We start from the raw sequence: 17,593 nt of genomic DNA, 5'->3' as shown, positions 1-17,593 counted from the left end.
CCGCCGAATCGCGCCGCAGCCGAATGGGAATATTCACTCCAACAGAAAAAGTCATCCCGGTAATGCCTCGTACTCGTGTGAAGACGTCTTTACAAAGTGAAAAATGAACTGGCAACTGACAATAGTATGTTTCTTTTCTAATTCTGTCGTTGAAACGTGCACTTTATATGTTCGTTGTTAAAGTTTACTTTTTATTTCCTAGTGGGTCTAGAAATAAGATTTTGCCAAAGTTAGTCGCAATGGTGGTTTGTTTAGAGTAGGTACTTTATTTTATGAGGTTAAGAGTTTTGATGTATGTGTTTTGTTTTAAAAGGTTCTTCATTTTGAGGCGGTGTTTTTTAAAGAAAGAAAGAAAGTAAATAATTTTGAACAAAAACGTCTAATATCAATATTTTTCTGTTTCATTTTTAATTTTATGTTACTTTTTATGCTACTTGGGTCATACACATATACCCAATAAGGACTTTAAATCAAATTTTCATATTAAATCAAGGAGACCAGGAGTCCGATTGAACTTGTTACGGTTTAAATATTATCTTTCTACTCGACTGTAATGGTCAAATTAAGATTTCGTATACCAAACTATAATTGCGTACTTTTCATGTATGGGCTCCAAACTCAACTATAATATTCATTTCGATACGCTGTAGTCAACTATAAAGAAAACTGACCAATCACGTGTCCCTACGCTCCCATAGAAAAAACTACTGAACTAAACGGGCGCGGGGCGGGACTAAAAAGTCGCGCGTTTTTCTTTTGTACAGTCAGCATCAAAAGTAGCGGATCAAATAACGCTTCATAAGTATCTACCATTCTGTAACGGCTTAACAAAAAGTGATGTCTTTAATATAGAACAGCTAAGACTGAAAAAAATATACTTTAGAACGTGAATTGTAGAAATTTATCTATTTTTGGAAAAGTTATCCGGGGTGTCAGATGCTTTTGGCGCGTTGTTTCATCAGCTACTTTTGATGCTGACTGTACTACATTTTCGTCTACTGAAATACTTACCAATTTTCATTATAAATATTTAATTTTTAGTTTAATAGTAGGTAACAAAAAGTATTATTTTAGATGACTTGTAGAAAAAGCATAGTAATATAATCAAGCATTTCAATGTCGTACTAAAAAAAAAAAAACATAATATTTTGTTACTGGTTGTTCAAACATTTTTTGTACTTTCAACATTCTCACTTAAAAACCTTCTTAAAACGGCCTCGATCAAATTCACAAAACAAATCTCACAGTATTAACAGAATCTAAGCATTATTCTTTGGACACTGTCACTTTTCGTATGTTGGCTGTCAATGTTGTGGGCTTTGTCTCCCAATTGTTCTCTTTACGCAAATGAGAGTACCCCAACCACCGTGAATCTTGTAATCGATACGAAACAGTCGAAGAAAACCCTTTGATCCAGTGGGAAATTTGAGATAAAACCCCAATTCGGGTCGGTTTGTTACATATATGTTATAAGTACGACGGGTCGCGGTCGCGATGAGGGTTTCGGGGAAGTACTTATGGAAATGATAACAGTTTAATTTTGTTTAGGTTAGCATCTCAGTTTTAGAACGGATAAATATGTGGCTTTCCATCAGAGAAGGGTCCTTATGTTTCATGTGCAATAAGGACCATTCTATCAGAATTTCTGTTGGAATTTCAAACAAAAATTTCCTAATTGCACTTAAAGCATTAGAACCTTTCTGTGATGGAGAGCCCCATATGTATATGTTAAAGTAGCATTATTTACAAATTACATCCTAGACATCAAATATCAGTACCCCTAGTGTAAATAAATTCGATTTCGAAACGTGACGTACGCGTTTGCGTTAAGTCTCATTTTGTATGGGTTTTTGAACAGCGCGCCAAGCGGGACGTTTTGGAAAGTCAAAAATCTCATACAAAATGACACTTAACGCAAACTCGTACGTCACGTTTTGCTGTCGAAAATATTTACATTAGGGGTACTGAACAAGAAGCGGCAGTTGTTACGGCTGTAATGCATTAAACAGAATGGTCCAATAATATGGTAACATTTTTAAATGTTTTCATTGTTGATAACTTTCACAACGTTTGCGTGTATGTACAATGCCAAACCAGAATATTTTGGAAGATAATACGTTGTTTTGGTAAATTTACAAATCTTTATTGCACAACCTCAGAATAAATGTACATAGATACACACATACTATAAAAATATAGGGGTAAACAACAGGCAACCTCGCTACAGAGCGATCTCTTCCAGACAACAGTTTCAGTAAGTTTATTATTGTTTAAATTTTTTACGCCATTTTGTAATAGATGTGTAAGTAAAAAAATGGTTCCTAAAAATTTTGTCAACGTATTTTTGGCCACCTTTTTATGTTCAGAAGGACCCGAAAGTACCATTTTTCCGCACACGTGCGACTAAGTACTCATAATTACGTGTCTTGGTAATAAAAGTACGCGAGGAGCTGTAGGAACAATGTCATTGTATCATTATGTTATTGGGCCAATTTTTTTTTACGGCTAGCTCTTTAACGATAAGATCGCCTGTTGTCAACCATAGTGTAAGTTGTTTACTTAATTTGTATGTCATTATTTTCTTTACAGTGCATATGGTGCTATTTTCCCGCACGGGTGCGGGAAGGAGCACTTTCCGTGCATAGGTATGTCGAAACTTTAAAGAGCCATATGTACTGTAAAACGTTATACGATACATGTGCGAATAGATAATTCGCAACTCGTGTCGATTTAAAACACTCCCTTCGGTCGTGTTTTAATTTATCGCCACTCGTTTCGAATTTCCTATTTTATGCACTTGTATCGTAAATAACTATGTTATATTGGTGAGTGTCCACGCATGTAGGGGTGGACGAGAAGATCTTGGGGTCGTGGATGAGGTGAGTTAAATGACACTCGTAGTCCAATACATGCACGTATAATGATTAACTTCGGTGATACATAGACGTTACAAGTTATCACTGATTGAGATTGTAAGCGGACGAGCACAACCGTCCGTCGCAAGATTTCTGAGAGAATGCCGCTGCCGGCCCCACTTCTCCGCGCCCCGCACCATGCATTGCGTCGGCGACGGCTCCCGAAGATGACCGAACAAAGACGCGGCGTTAACAGTGAGCAATAAAGAATATCAATTGTATTGTACGTTATAGTTTAAATTTTTGTCAGAATTGGACAAATGGTGTAATAATATACAAAGAGTAATTTTACTGTTGTTCTATAAATTCTTCCTCTGAGTTACGAAAATGTATGATATTTTAGTTGCTCAACGGAAAGTTACATATATTATTTGTTCCAAATTGTAATTTCAAATTTATTTCGCCCAGAACCTCTCCAAACTTACCAATTTTGACATCAAAATGTGACAAAAAAAAACTGAATATTTCGGATAAGTTGCTTATTTTCCAAATTTGTAACACAATATATGTATAATGTAGTAATTTATATTTTATTGTTGCAGATGCCTGCTGAATTGTTTTGAAGACGTAATAGGTGAGTTATATTTTTTAATGTTTATAAACAATATCTATCTTAGATACTATATTTTAGCCTTATTTCATACAACCATATTAATTAGTTAATTCGTTTAATGTATGTAATATATCTCAATAGACATCTAGTTATTAATTTATTAAATAAACGAAGATTGAATGTGCAGTAAGTTCGTGTTCTTTTGTCACTCTCACTGAGAGGAAGCGTGAGCGAGATGCGTGATTTTTAATCATATTTTTTGTACGTTAAAATATATAAAAAAGTAATCGATACGTTCCCTCTAACATGATATTGCCGATTTTTAGAAGCAAACATCATATTTTTTTTATTTTATTTTTTATTATTTTTTTTGTATTAATTAATAATTGTATTGCATTGTAAGATCGTCAAGGTCATATCAAATAAGATCAGCACCTTAACTAGTTATTTGTCAGAGGCTCTAGATTTATTTTTGTGTTTTTGTGTGTGGTCATATCAAAACCGTTTGAACAAATGTATTTGGGTTGACAAATACCAACTTATTCCAAACCTTTGGTTAGCGGAAATTGATAAATTTACTGAGAGATGCCACGCTCCGGGCTGTCAGCACCGCTGCTTTCCGGGCATCCACTGTTTAGGGGAACCTCGACACGAGAGAAGAAGGAGAATAAATTTACATATATGATAAAAGTATTTATTTACAATAACAATATACATAATGGAAATATACAGATGATTACTATAACTAGCTTATATCTAAAATAGGCCCTTGAGGCATTGTACCAAGGATGCTGGCGGCATTTCCTCGTTGTATCGCAATACTGTTATGTTGTGCGAGGATATAAATATGTAAAATATTAGTAGATGTAGGATCTTCTTCGTAATTGTTGCGCATCTCACGCATAACTTCACTTTATTCCATGCACCAATCTGCGTCAGAGATCTTCAACGTCGTATCAAAATAAAATCAAAACCATTAAATTTGAATTGGACTCTTTTTTGCGTTTCCACTTACCCTAAAAAAGTGAAATGCCAAATCCAATTTCTCAGAAAAACTCTAAATAATCCAAAGGAAAGGCACCATTTTACTGCCCAATAGTCATTGTCTGAATATTTTACTCTTTATAGTCCAAGAGTTATAGTTTAAGGGATACCCTTTCAAAGGGTTCGATGAAACCGCGTGATAAATAATACTAGTTCTCGGGAAGGGTTGGGTAAGAGTTTTAGTTAGAGGCACCAGGTTTTGATTTATTTAAGATCGCTTTAAGCTCGATGTCGTATAGGTAAGTATAGAATATAAACTTTGTTCATTTTATATTGGACCCAGTCGGAACCTGAATATTTCAGTAAATTTTGATTTCAGTGTAGATCATTTTTAAATGGACCGTAACATATTAAATAACTATTTACAGATTCTGACAAAGTTTCAAATACAATGAAATGAAAAATAATAATTACTGTTAACGCAAAAGCTGTCTGCCCGCACCCGGGCAACGAAGGATTAGGTGGTAAGAAAAGTTCTAGTGGTATAAATATGTAAGATAGGAGAGGAATTTCATAGATACATTAGTTACTTAATTATTTTAAATTTTCTCCATTGCATATATGTCAATCACCTCCGTATATAAAAATAGGAACAAGAAAAAACAACCATATTAAATGTATTACACAGTTTACCTTTCTGATGCGACACGACCCAACACGATACGACACGACACGACACAACACGATACGACACAACATGTCAGACAAATTTAGATCCGGCTTATCGCAATCTTTCAGCAACATTAACTGCTGATATAATAAATTCCTTATATTAACCAAACATGCTACACCCATTACTTGGGCTGGGGACGAGTCAGGAAAATTGCTTTTCAACTCGACAGCTCGTAGTATACTCGAATTGTGTACAAGGATCCTTCACTCTTTAGTTAATAGAAATAAAGTTCTAGATGTCTCCAAAATTATTAATGTTTATTAACATTGCGTGTCCTACTTTTTGTACGGTCAAGGAAATTAATTTAAGATCATCATCTCAGCCATAAGACGTCCACTGGCACTGCTGAACATAGGCCTCCCCCTTGGACCTCCATATGTACCGGTTGGAAGCGACCCACATCCAGCGTCTTCCGGCGACCTTAATAAGGTCGTCTGTCCATCTTGTGGGTGGTCGTCCTACGCTGCGCTTGCTAGTCCGTGGTCTCCACTCGAGCACTTTTCAACCCCATCCTCATTTCTGATTCGATCACGTAGAGAAACTCCGAAATTTAAGATAATTTTGTGTTATTTTGATCTGTTAACAAGACTTAATAAAAGTATAAGTGTATCACTCAATGTTATCACTCTTTTAAATTCTTTAAAACGACATTTCAATAAATCCCAGAAAAATCACGTTAAGTGAATTAAAAATTGCGATTTTTTTCCTTACAATTTTATGTAAAATGAGCTGTAACTAACGAAGATTTAATTTTAGTTTTAGCCTTCTATTTTCGAGTAAACTAGACAATTTCTTATATCTTTAGGAAAATAAGGCCCAAAGCAAAATATTTCCACTAATTAAAAATACCCTCCTTTTGTGAAGATATCCAATAGTATTATTTGTATAACTCTAGAGTTAAAAACAATTAAAATTTGTTATTACTGTCAAAATGTATAAATTTTTGCGGGCCTTAATACCCTGCTAGTGTTCAATAAGGCCCAAAATAGTACTTTGCTTAAAACGTATATTTTCCAAAAGTTACTTAACAGTTTTATAGCAATTTTAGTATATAAGTAAACTTAAATAAATTAGAAACTTATGTTAAGTGAGTTTTTTTACGGTATATATGCCTTAATTACCTTAGAACAATCAATTGTTAAGCTGTAATAGTTATTTTCGATACAATGCAGAAAATAGGAAATTCGCAACGAGTGGTGATAAATTAAAAAACGACCGAAGGGAGTGTTTTAAATCGACACGAGTTGCGAATTACTTATTCGCACGTGTATCGTACAACGTTACACAGTACATATGGCTCTTTAAAGTTTCGACATATGCACGGAAAGTGCTCATTCCCGCACGCTTGTGGGAAACTAGCACCATATGTACTGTAAAAGATATTCTTATACTTAGAACGTGAATTTTAGAGATTTATCTACGTATAGTCTGTTCAGAGAGAAGAGTCATGAAATGTATTGGGCCTCATACATTCTGCAATCCTCGACTCATCTCTTTCGGCTCAGACTCTACTTGGATGCTACTATTAATGTTGACTGTACGTGACTCATTTTTATTGCCCTTGAGTGTAAGTACGGTAAGAAATATTGTCTTTTGCTGGGCGGCCGTAAAAGTAATTGATATTTTTATGGCCGGGTATCGATGCAATATTCTTTGTTGTAAGGACGATATGGGTTTATGAGTTTAATACGAAATAAGGTCACAAGGGATATTATACGCTATTGAGTGTACCGAAAGACTGAAATACCGAAGAAATACCGAATAAAGCATCCTTTACTTATGTGGTTTTACATTTTATTACATTTTTTAGGGTTAAAGGTAAAACGGGATCCTATTACTAAGTCTCCGCTGTCCGTCCGTCCGTCCGGCGTTGCCGTCCCGTCTGTCACCAGGCTGTAATATCATGAACCGTGATAGTGAGCCACTTGAAATTTCTACAGATTATGTATTTCTGTTGCCGCTATAACAACAAATACTAAAAACAGTATAAAAATAAATAAATATTTTTATTTGATTTTAGATAATGGTACGAACACTTCGTGCGCGAGTCCGACTCGCACTTGGCCGGTTTTATTTTTATTGATCTAACGTCAGCCAAGAAGCTACTATCTTATTGAGTTAAATATTAAAAGAACCCCCCTATTAAATTAATTTGATAAAACGAAACGTATCTGAGAACTACCGCTGGAAAATCTGCTTTAAAATAAAATAACCGCCACAGACAGACACACAGTAGACACAGACTCTTAACTAGGAATGTCATGAATGTCGCATTCTTCACATTCGCGAATGCGAATCCGAATGTCCGAATGCGAATAGGAATACGAATGTTAGAGAATATATAGTTGTTATTATCATTCCTAATTAGAAAAAAAACTGTTAGTACGTAAAACATAGTTATAATACCTTAGAATGGGATGTTATGAAGTGTTGCAAAATGCTGTCTACTGGTCAAAATGCATTACTTGAAAACAGTTTGCGCGCACTGCCCATATTCGTTTCATTTGATGCGAAAGCGAATATCGATGCGAATGTTTAAAATGATGCGAATATTCGTATATACGAATGCGAATATTCGTGATATCCCTACTTACAACACCTTTTTTGCGTCGGGTGTTAAGAAGAAATTTTACTCGAGCCCTTTTTCAGATTTAAGAAATTTAAATCAATGTTGCTGTTTCGCAGGCACGGGTGGACCCTCAAAAATGTGCGATAAGGACAAATGCAGCTCCGTCCGAAAATCCGGCGAAAAAATCTCAAAAATCGAGAATTTATTTGTCCGTTTTAGCACTGTTTTAAGTAACCTAGATAACCTGTTCTTATAAAAAAAATATATCAAAAACCAAAACGTACTGACATAGGTACTGTACTGGTAATATTGAACTCGTATAAAAATTATGCATCTACGGCCAACATTCATCGAAGAAAATGTCAAGTACGTTTGTGTGAAAAAACGTACAAACTTAGAATTTCGTGTAACTATAAAGGCGAAAGACTTTTGAACAGAAGTGCCTATACTAAGTATATTTGTATACAGCGCCATCTATCAGCGAATTGTCTAATTAATTTGCGCTATGCAATGGACGTATGTTGGTTTTTCGAGGATAATTCTGTATCTTGTGAACCGATTCCAAAAATTGTTCTTTTACTTGAAAAAAGGTGTCTTTAATGTATCTAATAGAATTCGGAAATGTTTTTTGTTAGTTAAAAAGAATTTAGCAAGATACAGGTCTGATTATATTTTTTCTGTAATTTTTTTACAGACGGACGGACGGACAGAGTCGCACTATAAGGGTTTCATTTGTACCATTTGACTACTAATATTTCTCTTAATAGAAAATATGACACATCCAGCAGCATTCAATACATTCACGTACCCTTCAGGTTGCGATCATTTTTCTCCGACCTTCCATCACAAGGATCTTGAGGGCTAGTTAAAAGCCTCAGTGAGTGCCACGATTGTGTCATCGGAACTAAAGGTATAAGTGTTATTACTTGACAAATAATTTGAGGCAAAGGGACTGCTGTTTGGTTTCGATGTGCGATTTTAAGGCGATACTCGAGTTTTTATGCTCAGCAGATATATATGATATATGAGTGTTATACTAGTACCTAAGATTTATTTTAGACTACTATGTTATGAAGCGGTGGTGACCGAGTGGATATGACGTCCGACTCACGACGTACTCGTACCAATGAGTTTTTCGGAACTTATGTACGAAATATCATTTGATATTTACCACTAGCTTTTCGGTGAAGGAAAACATCGTGAGGAAACCTGCTTACATCTGCGAAGAGTTTTCGAATTCAAAGGTGTATATGAACTCCCCAATCCGCATTGGGCTAGCGTGGGGACTATAGCCCGAGCCATCTCGGGCATGAGATTATTTATGTTATGACTTAAGTATTTGTTATTACAAACACGTTTTTTTTTTTCACACGGGTAATTTCTAATTTCCTCTATAGAATTATACAGCGTGTATCTTTTGTACGGGTAGTTAGTTTAGGCCCTAATGCACACACATAGGTTTTATAAAAAAAACATCACCACTTTTACTGTTCCTTGTAATAAAATACAGTGCAATGATACGAGCAATGTAACACTTCTTTGTTAATGTACATCCAAATTGCATTTTATGTTTTCAATTTTTTATATTATTTCCACTCGGAATCACGAGAAAATTTCATACTTTAATTTTTTCAGTTCAAATGGAAATAAATAAAATTTGAAGGAACAAAAAATTGAAATGAACAACTAATTCACGATGTACGAAATAAGTACATTGCCGCTCGAAAGAAACATCTATAAATAAATACGCTGTGCTAGTTGACATTAAATTTAAATATCTTACAAAATCGTTTAATATGACTAATACGTACGCCTAGTTTAAGTTTGCAGTTATACCAAAATTACACATTGTATACCTCAAATATAAGAAATATAACGAAGGAATTAAGCAGGTTGATATCGTAGGTATTGTTTTCTATCTTGTTTGATTACATCTAGCTTATTTTATCAATGTTATTTGATATTTGAGCAAATAAACTATTTCTTCTTATTGGTCCCGTCAAAAGATATATATAAGAAAGCTTGTCTCGGCAAATATTGTAACATTACTAACATGTACGTAGACGTACCATAACAGAATAGGAAAGCTAAAACTAATTTATAATTTAACATAAGGAAGCGCTGCTGGCCTAGCGGTAAGAGCGTGCGTCTTTAATCCGGAGGGTCGCGGGTTAAAAGTGTTCAAAACCGCGTTCAAGATATCATTTGACACTTACCAGTCACTTTTTGGTGAAGGAAAACATCGTGAGGAAACCGGACTAACCGAAATAAGGCTTAGTTTACCCTCTGGGTTGGAAGGTCAGATGGCAGTCCCTTTCGTAACAACTAGAGCGTACGCCAATTCTAGGGATTCGTTGCCAAGCGGACCCCGGGCTCCCATGAGCCGTGGCAAAAATGACGGGACAACGCGAGGAAGAAGAAGAATCTGCGATACAATAATGCCAGTCCGTCAATTAGTACCTACTAATGCGTTATACATATTTGCGTATATTTTGCATGCAATTAATGTCGGACCCCTCCCAACGTGAAAATAAATATGCGAATAAATGTGAAAAACCAAAAGTACAAAACTAAATACGTGTTTTGCCGCTCTGCGACATTTCGCATCATCGGGAGCTCCTGATGAATGAAAATCAGCCCTGAAACTGAAACTGAAAAATTTTTCAAACCCGTTGTGAAGGCTAGTGTTTTAACAGGAATATTTCTATTTATATATCTATATATAATCATTATCTAGGTTGAAATCTAATCAACGTAGTGAGTTACAAAAACCAATTTTATTGACCCATTTCAGCACTCTTTTGTATTATAAAGTTTTATCTTCATCATCTAAATGATATCATTTATGTTTATTACTATCGGAATAAAAACAGTCGATTACGAGTACTAATGAATCATTATCATGCTAGAAGTGACTTTATTGGTACAACGAGAAACATGCATATAAAACATAATAAAAAACACTTAAATATAAAACTTATAAATAAAAATAATGCCCTAAATCCTGGTCGCTCGGTAGGGTGCCCGGAACTGGCCGCATTGCCCCGCTGGTTAGCATGATTATCATGATTATTTTACAATATATCGACATGGAAATATAAATATCAAGCATAAAACAACTGCTAACTGAAATGTAATTATAATTAGCGCCTATAAAAAACCAATCGTATTCAATTAATTTATTACAATATATCAATAAAAGAAAACATCTTTTTTCAGCACTTTTTCCGTTTCAATTGTTCGCAATCAGGTCCCAAGAGGAATTAAGGGAGTTTTGCAGTTCATTATTCAGAATTCATTTCCCGAAAGATAATATGAATTTTTAAATGACATTTATTTTGTACAAATCGTATTTTAATAATTAACGGATATAAATCACATAAATAATATTCACGAAATAATTGCTTCTTACACAGTAACTAACGTGTCTAAGATTTATAAGAAATATAACTCTCAACCAGACAATATTTAAAGACGACACTTAGGTACAGTCAGCATCAAAAGTAGCGGATGAAACAACGCGCCAAAAGTATCTGATATTCGAGATAACTTTTCTAAATATAGATAAATTTCTAGAATTCGCTTTCCAAAGAATATTTATTTTACAGTTTTTGTTGTTCTATATTAAAGACATCACTTTTTGTTAAGCTGTTACAGAATGGTGGATACTTATGAAGCGTTATTTGATCCGCTACTTTTGATGCTGACTGTACCTACATATTATGTTTCTGAACTAGATTACCAGCTTTACATAATGTAAAGTTACAACTGATTTAAACACATTCTGTTTGAGTTATTTTTTCAAACACAAAATTAAAAAAGAAAGAGAAAAGCGAGAGAATGAGAAGAAGAAAGAAGAGTTATATATTAAAAGTTTTCAATGGTGAAAAAATTATAACGTGCACAAACTAAGCATTAACCTGAATCCAGTCAGCAACCCTCGATACCCTGGCGTTAACACCAGGGTACCTTGCAAGCGCGCACTGCTCTCCCCACGAGCACACTCCGACCACCACTCCATTGTGGATGAGAGGGCCGCCAGAGTCGCCACTGCACTGGTCCCTGCCTCCTACATCTAGCCAGCCGGAGCACAGCATGCTATTGGTGACGTCGTATCCTAACTCCTTATAACGGGTTCTGCAGATTGCTTGATTCACTGTCCAGATTTGGACGTGGCGGAGCTGGTTGGAACTTGGACCGTTAACCTGGAAAATATATTATAGGATTTATTTTTTCAGTGGCCACAATAGCTTAACAGGAATGCCACAGACCTTTGACCTGAGAGGGGCACCAATTTGACTTAGAAAGAGGCCTTGCGTAAAGGCCCCAACATCCTGTATTTGATGAATTTTCCATAACACTCAGTTGATATTTATAGTTACTCTACTGGGTGGTTCTTTCATACAATTTATTCAAGACCTTAATTCTATTGTGTGGAGTAAAATAGGTATTCAATAGTTAATTTTGAGTACGGATTTTAGTTTCCAACTCATTTATCCCGTAGATGGCTGAATTGAAAACTACAACTTAAGTTTTTCTACGAGAAGTACTTACTTTTGTATTCTGAAATCCTCACTGGGATTAAGTTAGTAAAGGTGCTGTAATGTTACTACGCTGCTATCAAAGCTACGAGATTAACTATAAACCGAAGTGTGGTTGCTACGTAGTGTCGACTAGTTATTTCATGAGATTAATTCGTTTAATACATTTAATCACATCTGTTATTTTTTTATATTGATATTTATTTGATCTTTAAAAAATGTATGATTTTAGCCGGCAAACATATCGCAGTCAGATGCAAAAAAAAAAGTTGAGGAGTGTCTGGGAGCGGACGATTGGAGAGTACTGGCCACGTAGCCGACATGCAAATCGCTTACGCTCCGTAGCGATCGAAACGCAACTGTCACTGTCGCACTAATATGTAAGAGTGATAGAGAGACACAAAGCGTTTCGTTGTCGAAGGGATATCGATTGTCACCTTAGTTAGGCCAGCTGGTGTGCTAACGTGTGAAAGGTTCCTTTCAGTAGGAGACGATGGCTACGCCCACGTAAGTAGTTGTCGGGAACAAAAAAGGTGCTTGTTTTCGCCATCAAGTCCAAGCAGTCTGACTCCTAACATTTGAGATGTAGGAGACATTAGGTGAACATTACGCCTTATCTCAAGGGAGTTAAAATATAGAAGTTCAATGGTTCAAGGGACTGTTAAAATCGTTACTAAACTGAAAGTTGTACTTACATCCGTCTGTCCCCATCCTGTAGCCCAAACTTCAGAATTATCAGGCATATTATATCCAGGGCCGGCTATCGGAACTGGCTGAGCTGCCTCGTTGTGAACAATGATGGAAGTAGAACGGACTATGGCAACGTCGATATCCAAGTTACTAGGGTTGTAGCCTGGGTGGATGATGTTCGCAAGGACGTCGTGGACAACGCCGCCGCTGTTAGCGTAGGAGGATCCTACTCTGAATCGAAATCGGTTAGGTTCTATGAAGTACCTGTAATGTAATGTAAATGTAAAGTAATGAAGTCAGCTGTTATAAATGTGTCCTTATAGTTTTTCTACTTTGTAAAATTAAACTCGAACAATCGAGTAGAAAAATAATATATACACCTTGGCCAGTAAATAAGAAAGGCTCAGATCATATGTTCTACATGAGATCTGAGACATATCTTACGTTACTGCCCTACTTAGGTATGTATTATACAATTAAAATCTTACTTATAAAATTTTACAAACGGTGGCTTCGTTAAGCGCAGCGGGCCGAAAGCTGATGCATTTCGGCCGGGGGCAGAAAATTATTACATTTACCCGCGCAAATCTTAAGGCAGATGGCGGTCTAATTATTACAAAAAGTCTCATTAGATACAAAGAAACGTAAACTAGAGACTATGAAGATTTATTTGGTTCCTAACAGTTGGAACCCTTTATAATCTGTAAGGTCAAAACTTCAAACATTCAGGTACTTACCAAAAGCAATGAGCAGCGGTCAAAATAGATCTCGCATTTATAATGGTGGCTCCACAAATTTGTCCATAATAGCTGAAGTCCCATGACATCAGCAGAGCAGCTTGGAACGGGTATTGTTCAATAGTTGTGAGTTCCCCACCCACTATTCTTTGAGAGGCCAAAGGATTGGGGACAGCTGTAAATTAAAACCCAAAAAATATAATATTGTATATTTAAGCCAATTTTATCAAGTAAGAAAATTGTAGTCGGAGTAAGAATTGTAATTGTAACTGAAGTGAGAGTGGGCTGGCCATGTGGCCCGAAAAGACGACTCATGTTGGAAGACGACTCATGGTGCAAGAGGCTGGTAGAGTGGAGACCTTGGGGAGAGTCGCACCCAGCAGGGAAGCCAAAAATGCGTTAGTATGATGATATCGAGAGAACAGCTGGATCGAAATGGGTATATAGAGAGGCAATAGACCAGAATGACAAAAATTGAAAGAGGCCTACATCTATAAGATGAAGAGGGCTAAGAAGAAGAGAAGAAGAAGAATTGTATTTTGGTTGAATTTACCTTTAGGTTTATATGATACATGAAGCTACGATCAATCATTAACTGAGCCTTAAAGATTCATTCACGTATAACTTATGGGTCAATTTATGACTGTCAAAAACAATTCTTACGTTACTCCGACTGTAGGGTAGCGAAATTAATACAATTAAAACATCATCGAGGTTATTAAATCAAATTATCCAAATACTTATGTAGGAATAATAACCAAATTCAGAACTAAGTCATGATATAGACATTTCAATTGTTAAACTAGTGACAACGAAATATATTGTCTTTTTTTTTTATTCTCAGTAAACATTTGTAGCATCAAGAGACTATAAAGCTGATTATTAAAATGGAAAAACATTTATTCGATTTTAGACTTGGAGTCGTTTTGAACGTTGAACGTGACTCAAATTTTTGTGAGTTTAACATACCTAACTTTATGGGACTTTTGTGGACGTAAAATAAGCTAATACTTACCTAAAACATGGCCGCCAATCAAAGAAAGTATCACCAAAAACCCGAGGTGCCCACACATTGTCCCGACGCTCAAGTAAACTGTCGATAGCTAATAGTAAATACGATTTGTATCAGACCATAATATTGTTATCTACAATTTATGATTAAGTTGTAAACCCAAGTGAAAACCCAGCTAGTACCCTTTTAAATAATCCGACACGAAATTGGCATGGAGCCGATATCGAGAAAATTGATAGAATGAAACCTAACTTGCCAATTAGATATTGGAGTGATGTTGAATTGTAGATACTTGTAAATAATATTTGAACATTCTAAAAATTTGTACCTTATATTCCTACTGTTTTAACTTTTGCCCGCCATTACGGATATAAATTTGTTTCAAATTGAACCCCATTTTCACCGCCTCGGAGGTTGAATTACCAAAAATCCATTTGAAGAATAAAATGTTTGGAAGTTTGAAGTCCTACTTTAGATTAAATACTCGTATATTTCTATGAATATATCATGACTGTTATAACATATATGCTTAGATTACATTGGCGACTATTGGTTGTGGTTGGTGACATGACCGAATGAAACCGAGCCTATGTCATCTAAAACCCTTAAAATATTTATAAAACACATACCTACATCAAAACTCTTAACTTCATAAAATAAAGTACTCTTAACAAACCACCATTCCGAGTAACTTAGAGCGGTTTCAGACTAGCGTAACTCCTGGTAAGGGAATTTAGTAGTGTGATGAGCACGGATATTTGTTCTTGAGTCATGGGTGTTTTTTTTTTACCCTCAACACAAGCCTTGAGCTTGTTGTAAGACTTAGTTAATTTGTGTAATAATGTCCTATAATATTTATTTGTTTTTATAAATTTTCGTGCTACATTTCCCGCTTAAAAAATCCGGACGCTCGTAAATATACGAGTAAAATACGAGCTTACACCGGCGTGTGCGCTCGAGCCAGTGCTAAGGTCCTACCGCGAACCATGTTCGACAAGTTGCCTCTCTTTCGCATTTATAAATTCTTAAGTGTGACAGGGAGGCAACAAGTCGAACGTGGTTCGCGGTAGGCCTTCTGGTGTAAACTCGCACGGCACGAGCTTGTATAAGCTTATTAGCGCTCGTTCGAATGGCACGCCTGGGAAAAGACGAGCGTATATGCTCCTACGCACGCTTCCAAAAACGAGCTTATACGCGCGTATAAAACGCTAATCTGAAACCGCCTTAGCAAAATCTTATTGCAAGACCAATTAGAAAATAAAAAGTTAAATTTAACTGCGATAGCACATAGAGTGCACATTTCAACGACAGAAACAGAAAAGATACAGGCTGTTGTCAGTTGCCAGTATAATGGCCGTATTCCCTAGGGCCATAGCCAAGATGATAATTGTTTATCCACGTACGCCAATCGAGAAGGAGAAATTTATTGAGACGACAGCGGCGACAAAAAGTTACATCATAATGTTCATACATTAAGGAAGTTTGCCATTTTTATGTATGATCAATTGTCACTTAACAAGGCCCCTGGGTGCTTAGCAAACATGCCAATCGTTAGCGCTCGTTTATCGTTAGCGTAGTCATCTCTCTCTATCACTTTTCCATATTAGTGCGCCAGTGACATTTGCGTTTTGTTCGCTACGGAGCGTTAACGATTGGCACGTTGGCTACGCACCCTGAAATGACATCGTATCGGACAGTGTAAAAGGGGCTCAAACAGTCGTTATCAAATCATTACTAAATTGTAATCTGTTATCTTTCCTATCTTGATTTCGGTCTTGATTAAACCGTTATCGTATGCTTCATATCTGTCCCATATGTTTCTAAACATAGATCTAGTATTATATAGATGTGCCATACGCCTGCGCCCGTGAGGGACAGACATTTAAAACCCGTTTTAACATTCCTGGCAACGTACCAAAACAACCTTCGTAATTTGGTCGAGTTCATTGTTAATTTGTTATCCACCATAAAACCGGTGGGCAACAAAAAACGTCTACGTCACATAGGACTTTTTAGAAATAGGCAAAAAGGTAAGGTGAGACTATGACAAAGACAAACAATAATAGCGCTTTCTCTTCTACTCGTACTAAAAGTTCCATAAGAGCGTATCTCTCCCCTCCACCATTTCATCTCTATATGATTGTACTTGTATGTTTAAAAAACATTTTGTATTTCATTCATCACTGTTTAAAAAAAAATATGCTGAAATATTTAATCATTTATGGTTACCAAAACGTCTTAGTTTACTATTAGTATTATATACAGTTATGTGCAATATAATAACTGTCAATAAGAATATTAAAATTACGGGAAAACTAAAACTTTAGATATATTATATCGGATCTTTTTTTATAATACTTTTGCAACAAATGTTTTTTTCTTTCAAAATTAACCTAATAGTGGAAGTAAAAAAATATCATGAAAATCGGCTTTCTTACTAACTCGCGGAAATTCTTATAAAAACGTAAAACTCTACAAAAAAAATACAATTGTGTGTTATCATTATAATGTATTATCTTGCCTTTTGTTTCCAATCAAAGCCATGAAAGCCATCAAAGACATCTAAACCCATGTCATCCAGAAAAAAAATAACCTTTTCAATAAGACGATTTTCGTCGCAAAGTGTAAAAGTAGTCCGTCATTCGGAATTGGTTGTTTATTATTGATTTTTTACCAAATACTGTTTTACGGTTGTAGGGTTTTAAGTTATAATTAAACCTTTTTAGTACTATGCTATCGCACAATACTGGCTTTTTTTTAAATACTACGTCGGCGGCAAACAAGCATACGGCCCGCCTGATGATAACCAGTCTCCGTAGCCTATGTACGCCTGCAACTCCAGAGGAGTTACATGCGCAA

At 35.8% G+C, this 17,593-nt stretch overlaps 2 protein-coding genes across 2 annotated transcripts in view; one reads left to right on the top strand and one right to left on the bottom strand.

The window, feature by feature from the left end:
- The window catches only part of LOC133530982 (sex peptide receptor), a 521,867-nt gene that overhangs the window by 326,073 nt on the left and 178,201 nt on the right, over positions 1–17,593 (top strand). The window contains exon 4 of the mRNA XM_061869049.1: positions 3,458–3,489. The gene's annotated coding sequence lies outside the window, so the exon portion shown is untranslated. The remainder of the gene's footprint in view (positions 1–3,457; positions 3,490–17,593) is intronic.
- Positions 10,421–15,211, bottom strand: LOC133531010 (trypsin CFT-1-like). The gene is made up of 4 exons (XM_061869086.1): positions 14,738–15,211; positions 13,723–13,897; positions 12,991–13,249; positions 10,421–11,959 (listed from the first exon to the last, which is right to left on the bottom strand). The coding sequence occupies exons 1-4, from the start codon at positions 14,793–14,795 to the stop codon at positions 11,663–11,665; spliced, it is 789 nt and encodes a 262-aa protein (XP_061725070.1). The 5' UTR covers positions 14,796–15,211; the 3' UTR covers positions 10,421–11,662.

The sequence above is a fragment of the Cydia pomonella genome, chromosome 24 (assembly GCF_033807575.1).
Source record: "Cydia pomonella isolate Wapato2018A chromosome 24, ilCydPomo1, whole genome shotgun sequence".
In the NCBI taxonomy this organism is placed as follows: Eukaryota; Metazoa; Arthropoda; class Insecta; order Lepidoptera; family Tortricidae; genus Cydia; species Cydia pomonella.
The sequence above is the reverse complement of the archived record's forward strand: the minus strand, read 5'-3'. Positions and strand labels throughout refer to the sequence as shown.